This window comes from Peromyscus californicus, unplaced genomic scaffold (assembly GCF_007827085.1).
Source record: "Peromyscus californicus insignis strain IS unplaced genomic scaffold, ASM782708v3 Scaffold_23__1_contigs__length_62951481, whole genome shotgun sequence".
Lineage (NCBI taxonomy): Eukaryota > Metazoa > Chordata > Mammalia > Rodentia > Cricetidae > Peromyscus > Peromyscus californicus.
The window spans coordinates 54055312-54070618 of record NW_026294534.1 but is presented as its reverse complement, the minus strand read 5'-3'; the positions used below and the strand labels follow the sequence as shown (position 1 = coordinate 54070618).

The window sequence follows — 15307 nt, the reverse complement described above, 5'->3', positions numbered from 1 at the left end:
TTTGTTTGGTTTCAAACAAGCAGTTTTCTCCCTTTGTAGTGTTCTAGAGCCCTTTGATGTTTTGCGGACCACATTCAAGGATGTGGGTTTATATTACCCTGTGCTTTGTGTGATGACAAAGCTTCTTAGACTTAAACAGTGACAGTGCCGTGCTGCGCGACAAGTAGCAGCTGTATATAACACATGCCGTGTTCAGCCCTAAGGCAGTTCTGCCCGGTGAGTGTCCACTCAGGCAGGCTTGGGACCTCTTCTCGCCCAGAAGCCATGTGGTGGGTTTTCCTTCCCTTGGATTATTTGAGAGATGGAGCACGCTCGCTCGGCTGGTGCTGATGGTCTGTCTTTCTGGCTTTCCAACAGAGCAACATTTTGCAGATGTTGTACTCAGTGAAGAGTTCCTCAACCTCGGCATCGAGCAGGTGTGCAGCTTGATCTCAAGTGACAAACTTACCATTTCCTCAGAAGAGAAGGCAAGTGACACTTTTGCTCTTCCCCTCCACCCCTCCCCCTTTTCCTTTTCCTCCTCTCCCTTCCGCTTCCTTCTGTAGTGCCGGCCAGTTTCCTGCCTTTCATTTCCTTTCCTTTCGGGGGCGGGGTTGTCAGGAAATGTGTGTAGAGCAGAGGACAACCTCTGGGGGCGTCCAGTCACTGTCTTCCTTCCTTCCTTCCTTCCTTCCTTCCTTCCTTCCTTCCTTCCTTCCTTCCTTCCTTCCTTCCTTCCTTCCTCCCTCTCTCCCTCCCTCCCTCCTCTCCCTCCTTCTCTCCCTCCCCTCTCTCCCTTCCTCCCATGCAATTGCTTTTTCTGACCCTACATTTCCAGTTGCCTTTATCACTTTCCGGGACCTTTCCCATGGTTGGAGAGAGAAGCTTGGGCCACAGTTCTGTTTTCTCTGGGCAGTTTTTAGCGTGTAGGAATCGGGAGACAAAAGCTTACGGAGCTAAGCATGATGATGCACATCTTTAATCCCAGCTCTTGGGAGGCAGAGGCAGGCAGATCTGTTTGAGTTTGAAACCAGCCTGGTCTACCCAGGGCAGCCAGGGCTACCTGGCTGTTGAGAGACCCTCTCGAACCAAAACAACAAATGGAAGCTTATAGAAATGGTATATATAGCTGGAGTTTAACATTATAGAGGCTCTGATTCTATTTCTTGGGGACATTCGTCCCATCTGGGGATAAAAACACACATTCTCTCTAGGATTTCCAATGTGAAAAAATGTGCAGAGCTGTGACGTTCACAATCCTAGCAGTTTGGAGGAGGGTGGCACTACTGTGAACATACTAGATGAGGACTGGGTGCCTGCCGGAGCCCAGTCACTGTCTCCGGGCCCTGGATATGAGACGGACAGAATAGACTTCTCTAGTTATAGATGAGTGGGAAACCAGTGGAGCAACCACATCGTGATTACGGAGCTCTGTAGGAGCGAACAGAGAGGGGGAGGGCTGGTGCTCCAGCTTGGTTCAGGTGTAGGACCCAGGTCTTTAAACCACATACGTGATTACGGAGCTCTGTACGGGGCACTGCAGGGGCGAACAGAGAGGGGGAGGGCTGGTACTTCTTCAGCTTGGTTCAGGTGTAGGATCCAGGTCTTTAAACTATATATGTGATTATGGAGCTCTGTACGGGGCACTGTAGGAGTGAACAGAGATGGGGAGGGCTGGTGCTCCAGCTTGGTTCAGGTGTAGGACCCAGGTCTTTAAAAACGAGCTAGAGTATGTCAGAGGAATGGAGATGGATTGGGATGGGAAAAGCATGTCAGGAGGAGGGATCAGACTGTACAAATGTAAAGGCTGTGGGGGAGTGGTTGCTCAAGGATTGCTGGGGTTGGAACATATCTGTGAGAGTAATAGGAAATGAAGTGGGAAGGGACCGTCAGGAAGGCCTTCAGCTGTGTTAAATATCCTGACCTTTCTTGCGGTGATAAAGAGCTACTTCCAGGCTTTCATCAGGAGCTGGAAGCCACGATGAGCCCTGCACTAGAGCAAGATCGTGAGGACTGCTTTGGTTTTGTGCTGATACCTAATGAGCCACCCTGCAATGTAGTGGCACACTCCATACCCATTTTTATCACATGTACAATTCAGTGGTCAGACTTCGTGGAGGATGTAGCAGGGGCAGCCTTTTTCTGCTCTCCAGCATCCAAGGCTTCAGCCAGAGTGGTCCAGATGACTAAAAGTGTCTGGCCTGATTTTACTGGAGCAGAAATCTGGGGCTTCCCTTCTGTTCCACATGCTCTCTCGTGAATCTTAAATGTCCAAAGTTACCCCTTCATAGACATGTCAGGCTCGAGAGCTGGGGGGTAGTTCTGCTGTCTGTCTGTCTCCAAATCTCGTCTGTCTGTCTTCTTGCTTCCTCTTTCGTCACTTGCTGGAGGTTTTCGTGGTGTGGTAATTGCTGTAGGTAACCCTGCTTCTTATGTGGCATACATGGCTGTCACAACAAGCTATTCAAGAGACCAAAGGGAAAGTTGCTGGCTTCCTCTGACCCACCCACCTTCAGAAGTCACAGAGTTGCTTCTACTGTACACGCTCTGCTGGTTGCATAGAGATAGTGGAGATTCGTTTCGGAAAGTTATTACACAATGGTGTTAAGTCCTCGGAGATGAGACTGACTGGGGGAACCGCAGAAACTAGCTTTCACCATGGCGGTGGTGAGCAGGAGCCCTCCTGTGGCGTGAGTGCCACACAGGGGAGTGTTGAGGTTACGGCAGGAGACTCTGATCCCAAACAGTGGAAGCAGGGGCACAGAGCTGAGAGAACTGAACAGCAGTGGATAGAGTTGACAGAGCGTGGACTCTCTTCACTTCGTTATCTTTGGCACCTGGCGCACAGAAGTATTTAGTAAGTCCTTGTTGACAGGATGAATTAAAGACAGATGATAATTAGGGTGCGCACTATTTTTAGCTTCCAGGCTGTCTCAAAATAACCTGTTTTTGTTTCCAGTAACCATTTGCATATTGCCATACGTTTCCTGCAACCTTTTAAAGATTTATCGGGAAATGTATCCATCCGTCTGGGAGGAAGTTATGTCAAAGGCATTGCCTCTTTATTAGCGGCTTAGTTTCCTCAGAGGAACATGTTGTGTAGTGATGCTCTCCCTGTTGTTTGTGAAAATGGCCAAGTTACTACATTTCAATGTGTTCAGTTCTGGTAAAGGAGGCCAAACCTATTGCCTAGACCCCGATCTATAACTATCAAAGTCCCAAATTTGTTTGTAAACCTCAAGAGAACTTCAAGAGTGAGTTATTTCTAAGGGCGTGTTTACTTGTCCCTTTTCTGTTCCTGGGACCACAAGACTGGGCAGAAACAACACAAAGAAGAAAGAATTCTTTGGGCTGGAGCTTCCAGTGTTCAGGCTCTGTGGAGGCCCACAGAGGTTTCCTAGTGAGATCTGAGCTTGCTTTACCCAGCAGGGCCGCCTTAGAGGATTGCCTGACCACATGCATGGTTCCTAGGTGATTGGAAAGAGTCTGCACTTGGCTGAGGTCTTTGCTCCACCCCTTGGCATTCCTATAAATAGCCCTTTAGAAGAGATAGAAGAGGCTGGTGGATAGGGATCCAGACCCTCCCGAGGCTATTCTTTGCTTCTGTCTCTCTCCCCTCTATCCTTCTATCTAAATCTGTTATCCCTCACTCCTCAAGAGTACCCTGGGGTAAAATGTGGAGCTGGTCACCCAGCTGGCTTCCCACAAGGCTCTCAGGACAGGGGGGCGTCGTGGAGCAGTAACTGCCTGTTGTGGGGGTTAGGAAGCAGAGGAAGGGGGATGCTAGCACCCTGTGGCCTTCTTCTTCCCCCTACTTATTCCATCTGGGTCCCCAGTCCATGCAAAGGTGGTTAAGATGGGTGGTTCCCCCGCCCCCCTCAGTTTTTTCTCTCTGGAAACCCCTTCACAGACATACCGAGGAGTGATTCTAAAGCCAGCTACATTAACGGTGAAGATGAATCAGTACATGTGGTGGTGGGGGGGGGTTGTCTCTGTGCTTTATTATCCTGGGTGTTTTATTCTAAAGGAGCTTAAGTCTATAATTGGAACTACAGAGAAGAAAGTTGTGTGTTATCATATTCTCACAGCTACCGTTCAGGTTCAGTAAGATTTATGATGACCTTGGAGAAATGCTTAGAAAATACGAAATGAAGAGTACTTATTGAGTGTACACAGAGCTTAATGAAGTACTGACTAGGCTGACATATGTCGGAAGAGAGAGAAGCTAATGCACTGAGTGTCTTTGTGTGTTGCAAGTCAAGACTTCAGAGTTTTGATCCATAGATTCTCAGTGTTAGCAGCGCTGTATAGAAGATGTATTTCATCATATTATATCTACATGCTTTGGCATATAACTCCTGTTTTTCTCTCTCCATATTTTTAAGGTATTTGAAGCGGTAATAGCCTGGGTAAACCATGATAAGGATGTAAGGCAGGAGTTCATGGCTCGGCTCATGGAACACGTCCGGCTCCCCTTGCTTCCACGGGAGTACTTGGTACAGGTGAGTGCACGCACCAATCATAGGCATACGGACGGACGGCATCTGCAGGCCTGGCTGGCAGCATGTCGAGCTCTTCACACCTGGGGAGGGCTTCAGACTACAGAGTGTCCGAAAGAGGACAGTTATGGCACCTGGCATCCTGGCAGCTCCCTCTGAGCCTGTCCTTGTTCCTAGAAAGTGGGTTCCACCCTCTCTCTGGTTCAGGAAAGTATGAGAAGCATTCTGAGGCGTCATCTGTGCCCCTCTGAGAGCATGTAAATAAATACGCCCAAGTTCTACCCTGCACTAACACCTCCCTACCTTTTTCCTTTAGTAGACTCCGCCCAACAGGAGTGGGCTTTTGAGATTGGACCCACTTGCTATTTAATTCTGCTTCGTAATTTCGCAGGGACGTGTCTGTGGTTTCCTTATTTCTGAGCTGAAGAAAAGCAGGCTGAAATAAACAGGAACGGATGATTCTTAGTCATCCTTGAAGTATTTTTAATTTGCTCTCCGTTGGCTTATTAGCAGTCTTTTGGGAACATCTCGGCATTTGATTCTGTAGCTGAAACCATTTATAAAAAGACATTTTTGATTAACAAAATCAGGTTTCAGCATCCTAAGGTTTTGTTATTTAACATGGTCCGTGTGGTGTCTAGATACTGTAGTAATTTTAAAAGGGAAAAAAAAGAAGAAGGAGAAGAAGAAGAGGAGGAGGAGGAGGAGGAGAAAGCCCCATACTGAGGTCGAGACTTGCCAGGGCAATAAATAATAAATAAATAAAAATAAAAATTGACGTAGGTATAATGTGTTTAAGTATTTTGGTCTCTTTTCATTTGCCCTCCTGTGTTGGAAGAGAGTATCATGAACTAATAGCATTTCCTAGCCCAACTGAAAAACCCACTATTTTTCCCAATAGCCCCGATCAACATCTTTGCATCTTCTGTTCACTTACTGTTGGGACATCATGAGTAGGGGCGGGGAGTGAATTCCAAGGGACAGTCCTGAATCCCCAGCCCTGCCTTTCCACCAAGATTTCTTGTCACATCTTCAGCTTCTTTAAAGAAATGGGTGGGTGTGACGCTGTCATCTTCAGAGTTCGTTTTCTCTGGTTGAGATTGAAGGCCGTCCCTTTCATCGATGTTTTTCTCTGTAGGTCACATTTCCCGAGCAGAAGTGGGTATGGACAGGACAGCAGCTGCTCTCCTTCCTTCCCTGTCTGTTTCTGGAGCCGTTTGCTCCTGCCCTAGCTGTTCCCCTCACAGGACTTGTCGACTTTCTCCCCACAGAGGGTTGAAGAGGAGACACTGGTGAAGAACAGCAGCGCCTGCAAAGATTACCTCATTGAAGCCATGAAGTACCACTTGCTGCCCACAGAGCAGCGCATGCTGATGAAGAGTGTGCGGACCCGGCTGAGGACACCTATGAACCTTCCCAAAGTAGGACCTATTGTTCACAGTTGTGCTTGCCCCATCCAGAGGCCCACAGGAAGCTGTTAATGCTTCTGGTCATCTGAATTTCCATGCCTTGTTGTTTCAGGTTTTTTTCTGCATGGGAAATCTGCCTAAGAATGCACCATAGGATTTATGATTTAGTCTCTGTTGACTCCATGCTAAGGATAGGGAATGTTCGATTCATTTAATCTTTTTAAAAGGCATTTTCCAGTTCTTTTTAAGATTTATTATTTTATTTGTGTGTGATATGTGTACACATGGAGGCCAGAAGGAGGCATCAGATTCCTTGGATCTAGGAGTTAAAGGCATTTGTGAGCTACTCAGTATGGGTGCTGGATTCTGAATTGTGTACCTTTGAAAGAGCAGTAAGTGCTGTAAACCACTGAGCCAGCTTTCCAGCCCTGTTTATTTAAACTTGTGTGTGTGTCTATGTGTAGACACACATACGTGCAGGCACCCACAGAGCCCAGAGAGGGCATTAGATCCCCTGAAGAGTTACAAGGGGTTGTGAGTTACTCCACATAGATGCTAGATGCGGACACGCATTCTCTGCAAGAGCAGCAAGCACTCTAAACAGCAGAGCCATCTCTAGAGCCCCATCACTTAATCTTTATAAATTCCATGACATCACACTTCTGGAAGGGAAGACAGTTGGTTTTTGTCTCTTTTGGGTTCCTCTAATTAAAGTAGCAAGTGGCAAAAAGAGAGAAATTAGACTAAACAGCAAGATTTCTGTGTGAGCAAGGTAGTTTCTAACTGAAATTCTGGTGTTTTCTTAGATTTGCATGTTAGGATGAAATATGATCAATAGCTTGGTCAGTTCCTGCTCCTATTCCTTGTTGGCTACAGTTTAATGGGTCCCTATACTACTACGACTTCTTCTTCTCCTCCTCCTCCTCCTTTTTTTTTTTTTTTTTTCGAGACAGGGCTTCTCTGTGTAGTTTTGTTGCCTACCCTGGATCTTTTTGTAGACCAGGCTGGCCTTGAACTCAGAGATCCGCCTGCCTCTGTCGCTTGAGTGCTAGGATTAAAGGCGTGTGCCACTGTCGCCCGGCTCCTATACTTCTTCTTTAAAAAATATTTTTTAGACTTTAATTTTTTTTGTATATATGAGGGTTTTGCATATCTATCTATAGCTATTTCTCTCTCTATATATATGCATACCACATACTTGCCTGGTGCTGGCAGAAACCAGGACTTTGTATCTCCTGAAACTATAGAGTTAAAGATAGTTGTGAACTGCCGTGTGGATACTGGGAACCCAACCCAGGGTCCCTGGAAGAGCAGCAAGTGAAGTGCTCTCACACACTAAGCCCTCTCTCTCCAGCCCCAAGTTGCCATTTCATTCATGCTTGTTAGTCTTTCTACATTGTGTGTGTGTGTGTGTGTGTGTGTGTGTGTGTGCGCGCGCGCGTGCGCGCGCGTGTGTGCTAGAACTCACATCATCAGGCTTGGTGGCAAGCCCCGCCCCTTGCTGAGCCATCTCATCACCCCCCCCCAATATTTCATATCTGTGAGGGGGAAAATATAAAAGCCTCCTTTGCTCACATTCCATCCTCCCCTGGCGTCTTCAGCTGTACTGCAGAGAGGCCTTTAGAATGTAGATGAATTCTGTCTCATTTCCAGGCTGAACGTGGCACTTTCGCAGAGCTACGGAGCCCGTGGTAAAATCCTGTCCAGTGTTTATTTTTCTCTTTGTAGGGCTTAAGCCATGTCTTCAGTTAATTTCTCCTGGGCCTCTTTGGTGTGGCCTCCCTTCCCCACTTTAGATAGCTCCAGATTGTCCATGTTTTAGCTGTTGTTTGTGGTGTGCACATGGATTCATGGAGGTTCTCTGGCATTTCACGTACCCGGGTTTCCCTCCCTTGCCGTGGGACGGGCAGCAGACAGGGCCGACAGTTTGAGCAGCACTGTGACTCGGAGTATGCATCTTCTGGATGTGCCGTTCCTTCTGAGATTTTTTTTATGCACATGGCTTTTGGAAAAGATGCCTGTGTGGGCAGTTTTTCTATGGTACCGTTTATCCTTTTACAGTGGTTATACTCAGGGTTTATTCTAAGTAAGTAGGTAGGCATGAAGCAGGATTAATGTTATCTGCATGTGTATCTTGTAGTAATGATATCTTTACTGTGATCCCGAAGGGTCAAACGAATACAGAGGAAATTACTCTAAATTCCGATGCAGTCCCACTGTAAATGTGTTTTCTTGTGTTCCTTTCTGATTAGCGCTCACTAATTACACATATGACTTCTTAGTCCCACACGTTAGTTTTGCATCCTGGGTAAACTATACGAGGATTGTGTGAAGCATCTCTGTAGTTGGATGTCATAATGAGAAACTGTATGCTTTTCAGATTTATTTTTAATTTTCATGTATGTGTCTGTGTGTATGAATATGCATGTACATGCCGGTACATGTGAAATCCAGAAGAAGGCATTGATTGGATTATCTGGAGATAGAGTCCCAGGCAGTTGTGAGCCACCCAACCTGGGTGTGGGAACTGAACTCCAGTCCTCTACTGGAGCAGTACATGCTCACAATCACTGAGCCATCTTACCAACCCCACTGTATGTGTTTTGCTACTGCATACTTCATTATCTCTGTTAGCGCGTGCGCCCGCCGCCCCCCCCCCCCCCCCGCTTTTTTTGGTGGAGTTACATGGATGTGTTTTCTGGGTGAAGGAAGTCTAAGTGAACTACATTCAGGATAAACTGAATTTCCTTGTCGCCCCACCTCTCACCCTCCTCCAGTGTTTCCTTTAACTTCTCCCTACAGTATCCGCTGTCCCTGTCCTGTTGATCCTTGTGTGCCGTGTGACACACGTGTGTGGCCCTCAGGTCGGGTTACGTGTCTTTTACGGATAAGTACCGACCCATGATACAAACAGCCCCTGTGCTGATCCCAGCACTCAGGTTTCCCAGTGTCTTCCCCGCCGCCCCTGCTCTCTGCCCTCTCCTGCCTGCATCCTGTTTCCTTTCCTCTGATGTTTGGAGGACAAAGCTCTACCCGACTTGGTCTCTGTTGGAGAAGTCAAACGAAGATGTTCCCGCTGTTCTCCTTTCGATGTGTTTGAGAATTGTGAAATCTATCAATCAGTATGCTGATTGAGGATTTTAAAATATTCTGGGGGCTGGAGAGACGGCTCCGTGGCTAAGAGTACGTACTGCACTTTGCAGAGGACCTGAGTTTGGCGCCCAGTACCCTTATCCTCCGGCCTCTGCGGGCATACTCAATGTCCACAAACCCCCGCACTCAATCATACACATATACACATAATTAAAATTAGAAACAAAATCTTGAAGGTAACTCTGTTTTGTTCTGAGGTTTGATGTTTGACTCGGTCTTCGTTGAAGACATCATCGAGGACCCTTTTCGTCCCGTGTCTTTGTCCGATGGAGCTTTGAGGTTTGAGCACAGGGTTGATCTTGATAGGTCATGCAAGACCAGTTTTACAGTCTTGCCCCTGCTGTTTTATTGTTTGTTTGTTTGGTCTTTTGGTAGTAGGTGTAATGACTTTCTCTCATTCTTACTTATTTGAATTCAGAACTAGAAGAATAAACTGAAATCATGGCACCATTGGTCTGTGCTAAGCGTTAGCACCCTAAGGGTTTTTCTGCTTTACTCTGTAACTAACACCGGCTACTCTTTTTTTTTTTTTTGAAACTTGGGATTTACTGTGACTCTGGAATCATGCTTTCTGTGTGCACATCTTTCTGTAGTTTTCAGTACAGGTAGGTGATCCTGTGGTCACGGTCACAAACCTCCCATTTTCGTGAGCTTCTCCACACTGGTTTTGTTGTTGTTGTTATTTGTTTGTTTTCAGTATTCGTTTCTCTTATCATGGTCTCTTCTTCCCCCCCAGAGCCCTGCCTAGACTTTAAAGTTTTCCATATTCACTGTGACATTGCTCTGACATGGTAGTTTTTATTCCCCGTTGCCAGAAAGTACCCTTGTGTGTGGCAAAAGACAGAAGTCCTGTCCATCTCCCAAAGCCTTTGCTCCAGCTCCCCAGGAAACTTCCACTCTCCTTTTCCTGATCCCCAGTTGCAGTTAATGTCATGTGGGTTTTGATTGCTACAATTGCACGTTGGCTTTGAATTCCACCCTGGGGTGTTAGTTCCTCGGTGTGGTCTATAAGCTCATGGACACATGTCCTGTGTAATCCCCAGCGTAGTTCTGGGCAGATAGAGATGTGTTCAGTCAGCTGTCCTATTGACCGGAGGAAACTCGGAAGGCCTCTCGTTACGTTCTGAAGATGGTTTATTTATGGAGTGTCGAGAGAGGCCTCATTCTATGTTCTCATCCACTCGGGGTACTCTTTTTTCAAACAATTTCTCCATCTACGAATACTTTACTGTCCTCGTACTCATTGCTGAGTAACACACTTTACTTCCATCTCTTCTGGACTGTAAAAGTCTTAACCTCTGATGACTGCAGCCCCATGACACCCGGCAGCCTTGCCAGTGTTGGCCGCCTACTGTTTTTGCCTTCAATACGACTTTTGCTTGAGGGGCTGGAGGCCTCTTTAAGTTTCTGGAAACCTGTTTTTAAACTGAGTGTGCTCGATGATAGAGTTGCAGTTCTGACGCGTGCCCCTGGCCGATACCGCGGGCGTGTTGGTTCGGTTGGTCGCCATCTTCCTCCAGCTCCCCGTGTCCTCTTCGACCCCACGCCCCTCTTGTCCCTGTCACTGTAGGCTGTCGTCAGTCTCTCCAGTAGGTGACGTCTTTGGTTCAAGCACTTACATTTCTTCCCTTTTAGTTGATGGTGGTGGTCGGGGGCCAAGCGCCGAAGGCCATCCGAAGTGTGGAATGCTACGACTTCAAGGAAGAGCGATGGCACCAGGTGGCAGAGCTGCCTTCCAGGAGGTGCAGAGCAGGTGAGCGTGGGCTGGGATGACCAGCTCTCTGTTTCCGGGTCTTTGGGAGCTCTCGGGTCTTATTTCAGCCACTAGAAAAGAAAAAAAAAGGTCTATTAGAAATGCACAAGGTATTCTGTGCCTCTCATCTCAGCCCTCCAGAGGAGGAGGCAGGAAGATGAGGGGTGCAAGGTTATCCTTTACTACATAGCGAGTTCAAGGCCAGCCTGCACCACATGAGACATGTTTAAATTAAAGAAGAAGCAGCAGCTTGTGTAAAAGTCTGACTGAACCCCTTCTGTGGAAAGGATAGCAGCTCCTTTTAGTTTTTTTGGAGACAGGGTCTATGTGTCTATGTAGCCCAGGCTGGCCTTGAACTTCCTGTTCCTTCTGCCTCAGCCTCCCAAGCACTGGGATTGCGGGTGTCTTCCGTTGTGCCTGGCTGCTGTACTGTCTTCTTCATCTGATTTTCTAGGACAGACTGGCGGAGCTGGCAGTTTGCTGACTTACCTTAATGATTTGCTAGTTACCTTGATGAAATACCGAGAGAGAAAACTCTTTAACCCTGGGCCTTTAGTTCTAGGAAACGTCCAACCAAGCTGCACGCAACAGTCGCTTCCGTTCTAGCATGTGTTTTGCAGATGTGTTGAAGCAGATGTTATTTGGCCAAAACTACTCAAAAGAAGCAGTTACAAATCTTGAGAATCCCCACTGGGGCTGAAACATGGACCCATGGTTCTCATCTCCCTTTGTAGAATGAGTTCTATAGTGTCTTTCCAGGCTGGTTGCTTCTTCCCAGCAGCATGTCCTGTGGGATGTTATGTGCCAGCATACTCGGAGTTACTTCATTCTGGAAGGGTGAAGGGCCAGGGCTGTAATCCAGTCGCAGAGTTCCTGTTCCTGCCTAGCACATCTGGGGGCCAGGATAGTCATATTCTCTCTCTCCCTCTCCCTCTCTCTCTCTCCCTCTCCCTCTCTTTCTCTTTCTCTCCCTCCCTCCCTGCCTGCCTCTCCTCTCCCTCTCCTCTTTCTCTCTCCTGTCTCTCTGTCTGTGTCTGTCTGTCTGTCTCTCTCTCTCTCTCTCTCTCTCTCTGTATTGGCTACTCTTTAGCTTTGTTCGCTTATGGGGTGCAAGGCCAGGCAAGCACATGACCACCGAGCCACGCACCCCCCTAGCCCACTAGTTTTCAACAGCCGTGAAAACGTTTTCATCCTAGCTTACAACAAACCGCAGCAGTGAATGTCTAGTGCATAGACCCATGGTGCACTCTGACTTTAGGTTTCTTGGAAACGAAGAGAATTTTTCAAGACCGATTCAGTATTATTTAAAAACGGTCAAAAGAGTTTTGTGTTCTGGCAAACACCGTGGACTCTGTGGATCACAGCCCGCTTTCAAAGCGGGGCGACCGCTGTTGGATGGCGGATTCCTCCTGAGTTGGTGTCTTCCTTCGCAGGCATGGTCTACATGGCTGGGCTTGTCTTCGCTGTCGGGGGTTTCAACGGTTCGCTCAGGGTTCGCACTGTCGATTCCTATGACCCCGTGAAGGACCAGTGGACCAGTGTTGCAAACATGCGGGACCGGAGAAGCACGCTGGGCGCAGCCGTGCTGAATGGATTGCTGTATGCGGTGGGGGGCTTTGACGGCAGCACAGGTAATTTCTTCTCTCCTGCGCGGCTGTTAGAATTAACGTGGTAACCCCGTTGATGGAACGGATGACGGTAAAATTAGCGTACAGCTGAGTGTTTTTAGTAGGCATTATATTTAGAGCCATTTTAAAATGTCACCAAGGATTTCTTTAAAGGCCAGTATGGTGAATTTGGGGGCAAGGTGATTGTAAGTTTGAGGGTAGCCTTGGCTACAGCGTGAGAACTTGTCTCAAAACCGTAAATTAACATTTTTTTTTCTTTAAAAGATAAGAGTGAAGGCTGGAGGGATGGCTATATGGTTAAGAGTGCTTCCTGCCCTTTTAGAGGACCAGAGTTTGGTTCCCAGCACTCAGGCAGAGCACCTCACAACCAGCTGTAACTCCAGCTCTAGGATACCCAGCACCCTCTTCTGGCCTGAATGAGAACTGCAGTCATGTGCACAAACCCATGCACACACACACACACACACACATACTTTAAAATGATGTAACAGTGCAGATTATATAAATTTTGTTTCTTATGCATTAATATCCGTCACTTGTCTATGCTTAAAAAGCTTATAAACGGCAACAGCTTGCATAAAAGCTTCCAATGAAGAAGCCACTCCTACCATGTAATTAGCATGCCCTCCCATTTTCTTCTTTTAATTTTAGCCCAAGATAAAATACCTGATGTTGTTTCCCCTAGTGATATGTGCATAAAAGAGCAAGTGTGTCTTTTTGGAAGAGGAGATGAAGGGTATTGTGCTTTCTCGCAGGTTTATCGTCTGTGGAAGCGTACAACATAAAATCCAATGAGTGGTTTCATGTGGCGCCGATGAACACGAGGAGGAGCAGTGTGGGTGTGGGCGTAGTTGGAGGTAGGTCTGCTGGGTCCCCCCACGTGAGTGTCTGCAGCTAACTCTGGGTTCCAGAGAGTGGTTCCTCTGGAGATTGAGCACAGTTTCATAAACGGATGGAGGAAAAGCAGTGGTTATATATTTTAATTGCTCTCTTTTAACATGAGCCCGTTTATGTAAATTAAACTATATAAGCAAGCCCTTTCTGCCCGCTCCCTCCCCCTCTCTCTTTCTTCTCCCTCCCTCCCTCTTTGTGACTACGTAAACCTGTCAACTAATTTTTCTTACCTCACTGGAACTTGAACCCAGATCCTGGACATGTGCTTTATTCCCGAAGCGGCACCCAGCCCTTTCATCTCTTCTTGTTGCAATTGTTGGGGAAACAGTTCAGGTCGTTGCACGTCCAAAAGTTCGTATCCAGACGAGGGCCACTGAACCCTCAAGGGGCAGTTGCTAGAGTTAGTTCATCATTGTCCTACTGTGTTTCCAGATGAAGGAAAGCCTTATGTGGTATTTCTTCAGTGTGATTTTCCCCCCCCTCAAATACTAGCTTAGGCAAATTCATGTTTTTCCAATTCTTCCTCACTGATGGTTAAAAAAAAAATTGAAGACAGAGTTTTTTTACTATGTAGCTCTGGCTGCCCTCGAACTCACTGTGTGGACCAGGCTGGACTCAAACTCATAGAACAGCCTTCCCCTTCCTCCAGACTGCTAGGATGAAAGTGTGCGCCAGCAGTCCCAGCTTCCTGTATTCTTTTCAAAGGTGTTTTCAGGGGTGCTGGAGACTTAGCAGTTACGATCTTCTGCTCGTCCAGAGGACCCGAGTTAGGTTCCCAGCACCCACATTAGGCAGCTCACAACTGCCTGTGACTCCAGCTCCAGGGGCATCCAGTGCCTCTGACCTCTGCGGGCACCTACCTGCATTCGTGTGTGTGTGTGTGTGTGTGTGTGTGTGTGTGTGTGTGTGTGTGTGTAATTAATAATAATAATTAAAATAAATCTATTTTAAAAATGTTTTTCTTAAAACATAATTGAAATGTCATAAAAATTTCCCATTTGGGCCGGGCGGTGGTGGCGCACGCCTTTAATCCCAGTACTCGGGAGGGAGAGGCAGGTGGATCTCTGTGAGTTCGAGGCCAGCCTGGTCTCCAAAGTGAGTTCCAGGAAAGGCGCAAAGCTACACAGAGAAACCTTGTCTCGAAAAACCAAAAAAAAAAAAAAAAAAAATTCCCATTTGACTCCTATGTATTCATCACCACAGTTCATTTAAGAACATTTTTAAAAGCCCTATTTCCCTTAGCAGTCCCGACTTCCTGTCACTGTGTACATTTCTCTCTTCTAGACACTTTATGTAAATGAAATCATAGAGCATGTTTACGACTGGCTTTTCTCATTTAGCATGTTGTTTTTAATGTCGCTCGTGGTGTACATTAATACTTCATCCGTGACGTAGTGTTAGTACCTCATAGCTTTGTCTTGCCAGGCCTTTCATTGCATTCTGTGTAGCATTCTGGTACTGCTTTTCTTTTCTTTCTTTTTTTAATGTATATGGGTCTTTTGCCTGCATGCATGTCTGTGCACCGTGTCCATGCAGTGTCCGTGGAGGCCAGAAGAGGGTGTCAGATCCCCTGGAACAGAAGTTGGAGATGGTTGTGAGCCGCCGGGTGGGGGGCTAGGGCTCGAACACGGGTCCTTTAGAAGAGCAGCCAGTGCTCTTGACTGTTGAGCCATCTGTCTAGGCCCGCTGCTCCTCACTCTTGATTTAACTCCCTGCCCCAGCTGACTAGGATAACTGGTATTTCTGTTTTCCAGGATGTTGTCCGTGAATCAGCTAGTGTTATCTAAAGTCATGAGTGTACTTCTCAGTGCTGTCGATCAGGTCACGGATGGAAATGTAAAACATGGAAGAAAGAGTGCATCCTCTATTCCCTGCTCTCTTTCTAATGTGGTTTGGTCATTCCACATGTTAACCATTTGGCAAGACTATAGTATATTCTAAAAACTAGGAATACTTTAAGGGGAAGCTCTGTTACCCCAGAGCACGATATAT

The 15307-nt window shown here is 46.9% G+C and overlaps 1 protein-coding gene across 3 annotated transcripts in view; it reads left to right on the top strand.

Annotated features, from left to right (window-relative positions):
* The window catches only part of Klhl2 (kelch like family member 2), a 112221-nt gene that overhangs the window by 87605 nt on the left and 9309 nt on the right, over positions 1-15307 (top strand). For 2 of the 3 annotated variants that reach the window (XM_052752361.1, XM_052752363.1), the window contains 6 exons: positions 358-467; positions 4365-4481; positions 5750-5899; positions 10676-10793; positions 12227-12424; positions 13177-13278. In XM_052752361.1, coding sequence (XP_052608321.1) covers positions 358-467; positions 4365-4481; positions 5750-5899; positions 10676-10793; positions 12227-12424; positions 13177-13278 — 795 coding nt within the window. Of the gene's footprint in view, positions 1-357; positions 468-4364; positions 4482-5749; positions 5903-10675; positions 10794-12226; positions 12425-13176; positions 13279-15307 lie in introns of all 3 variants that reach the window. The other variant, XM_052752362.1, reaches the window with a different exon arrangement.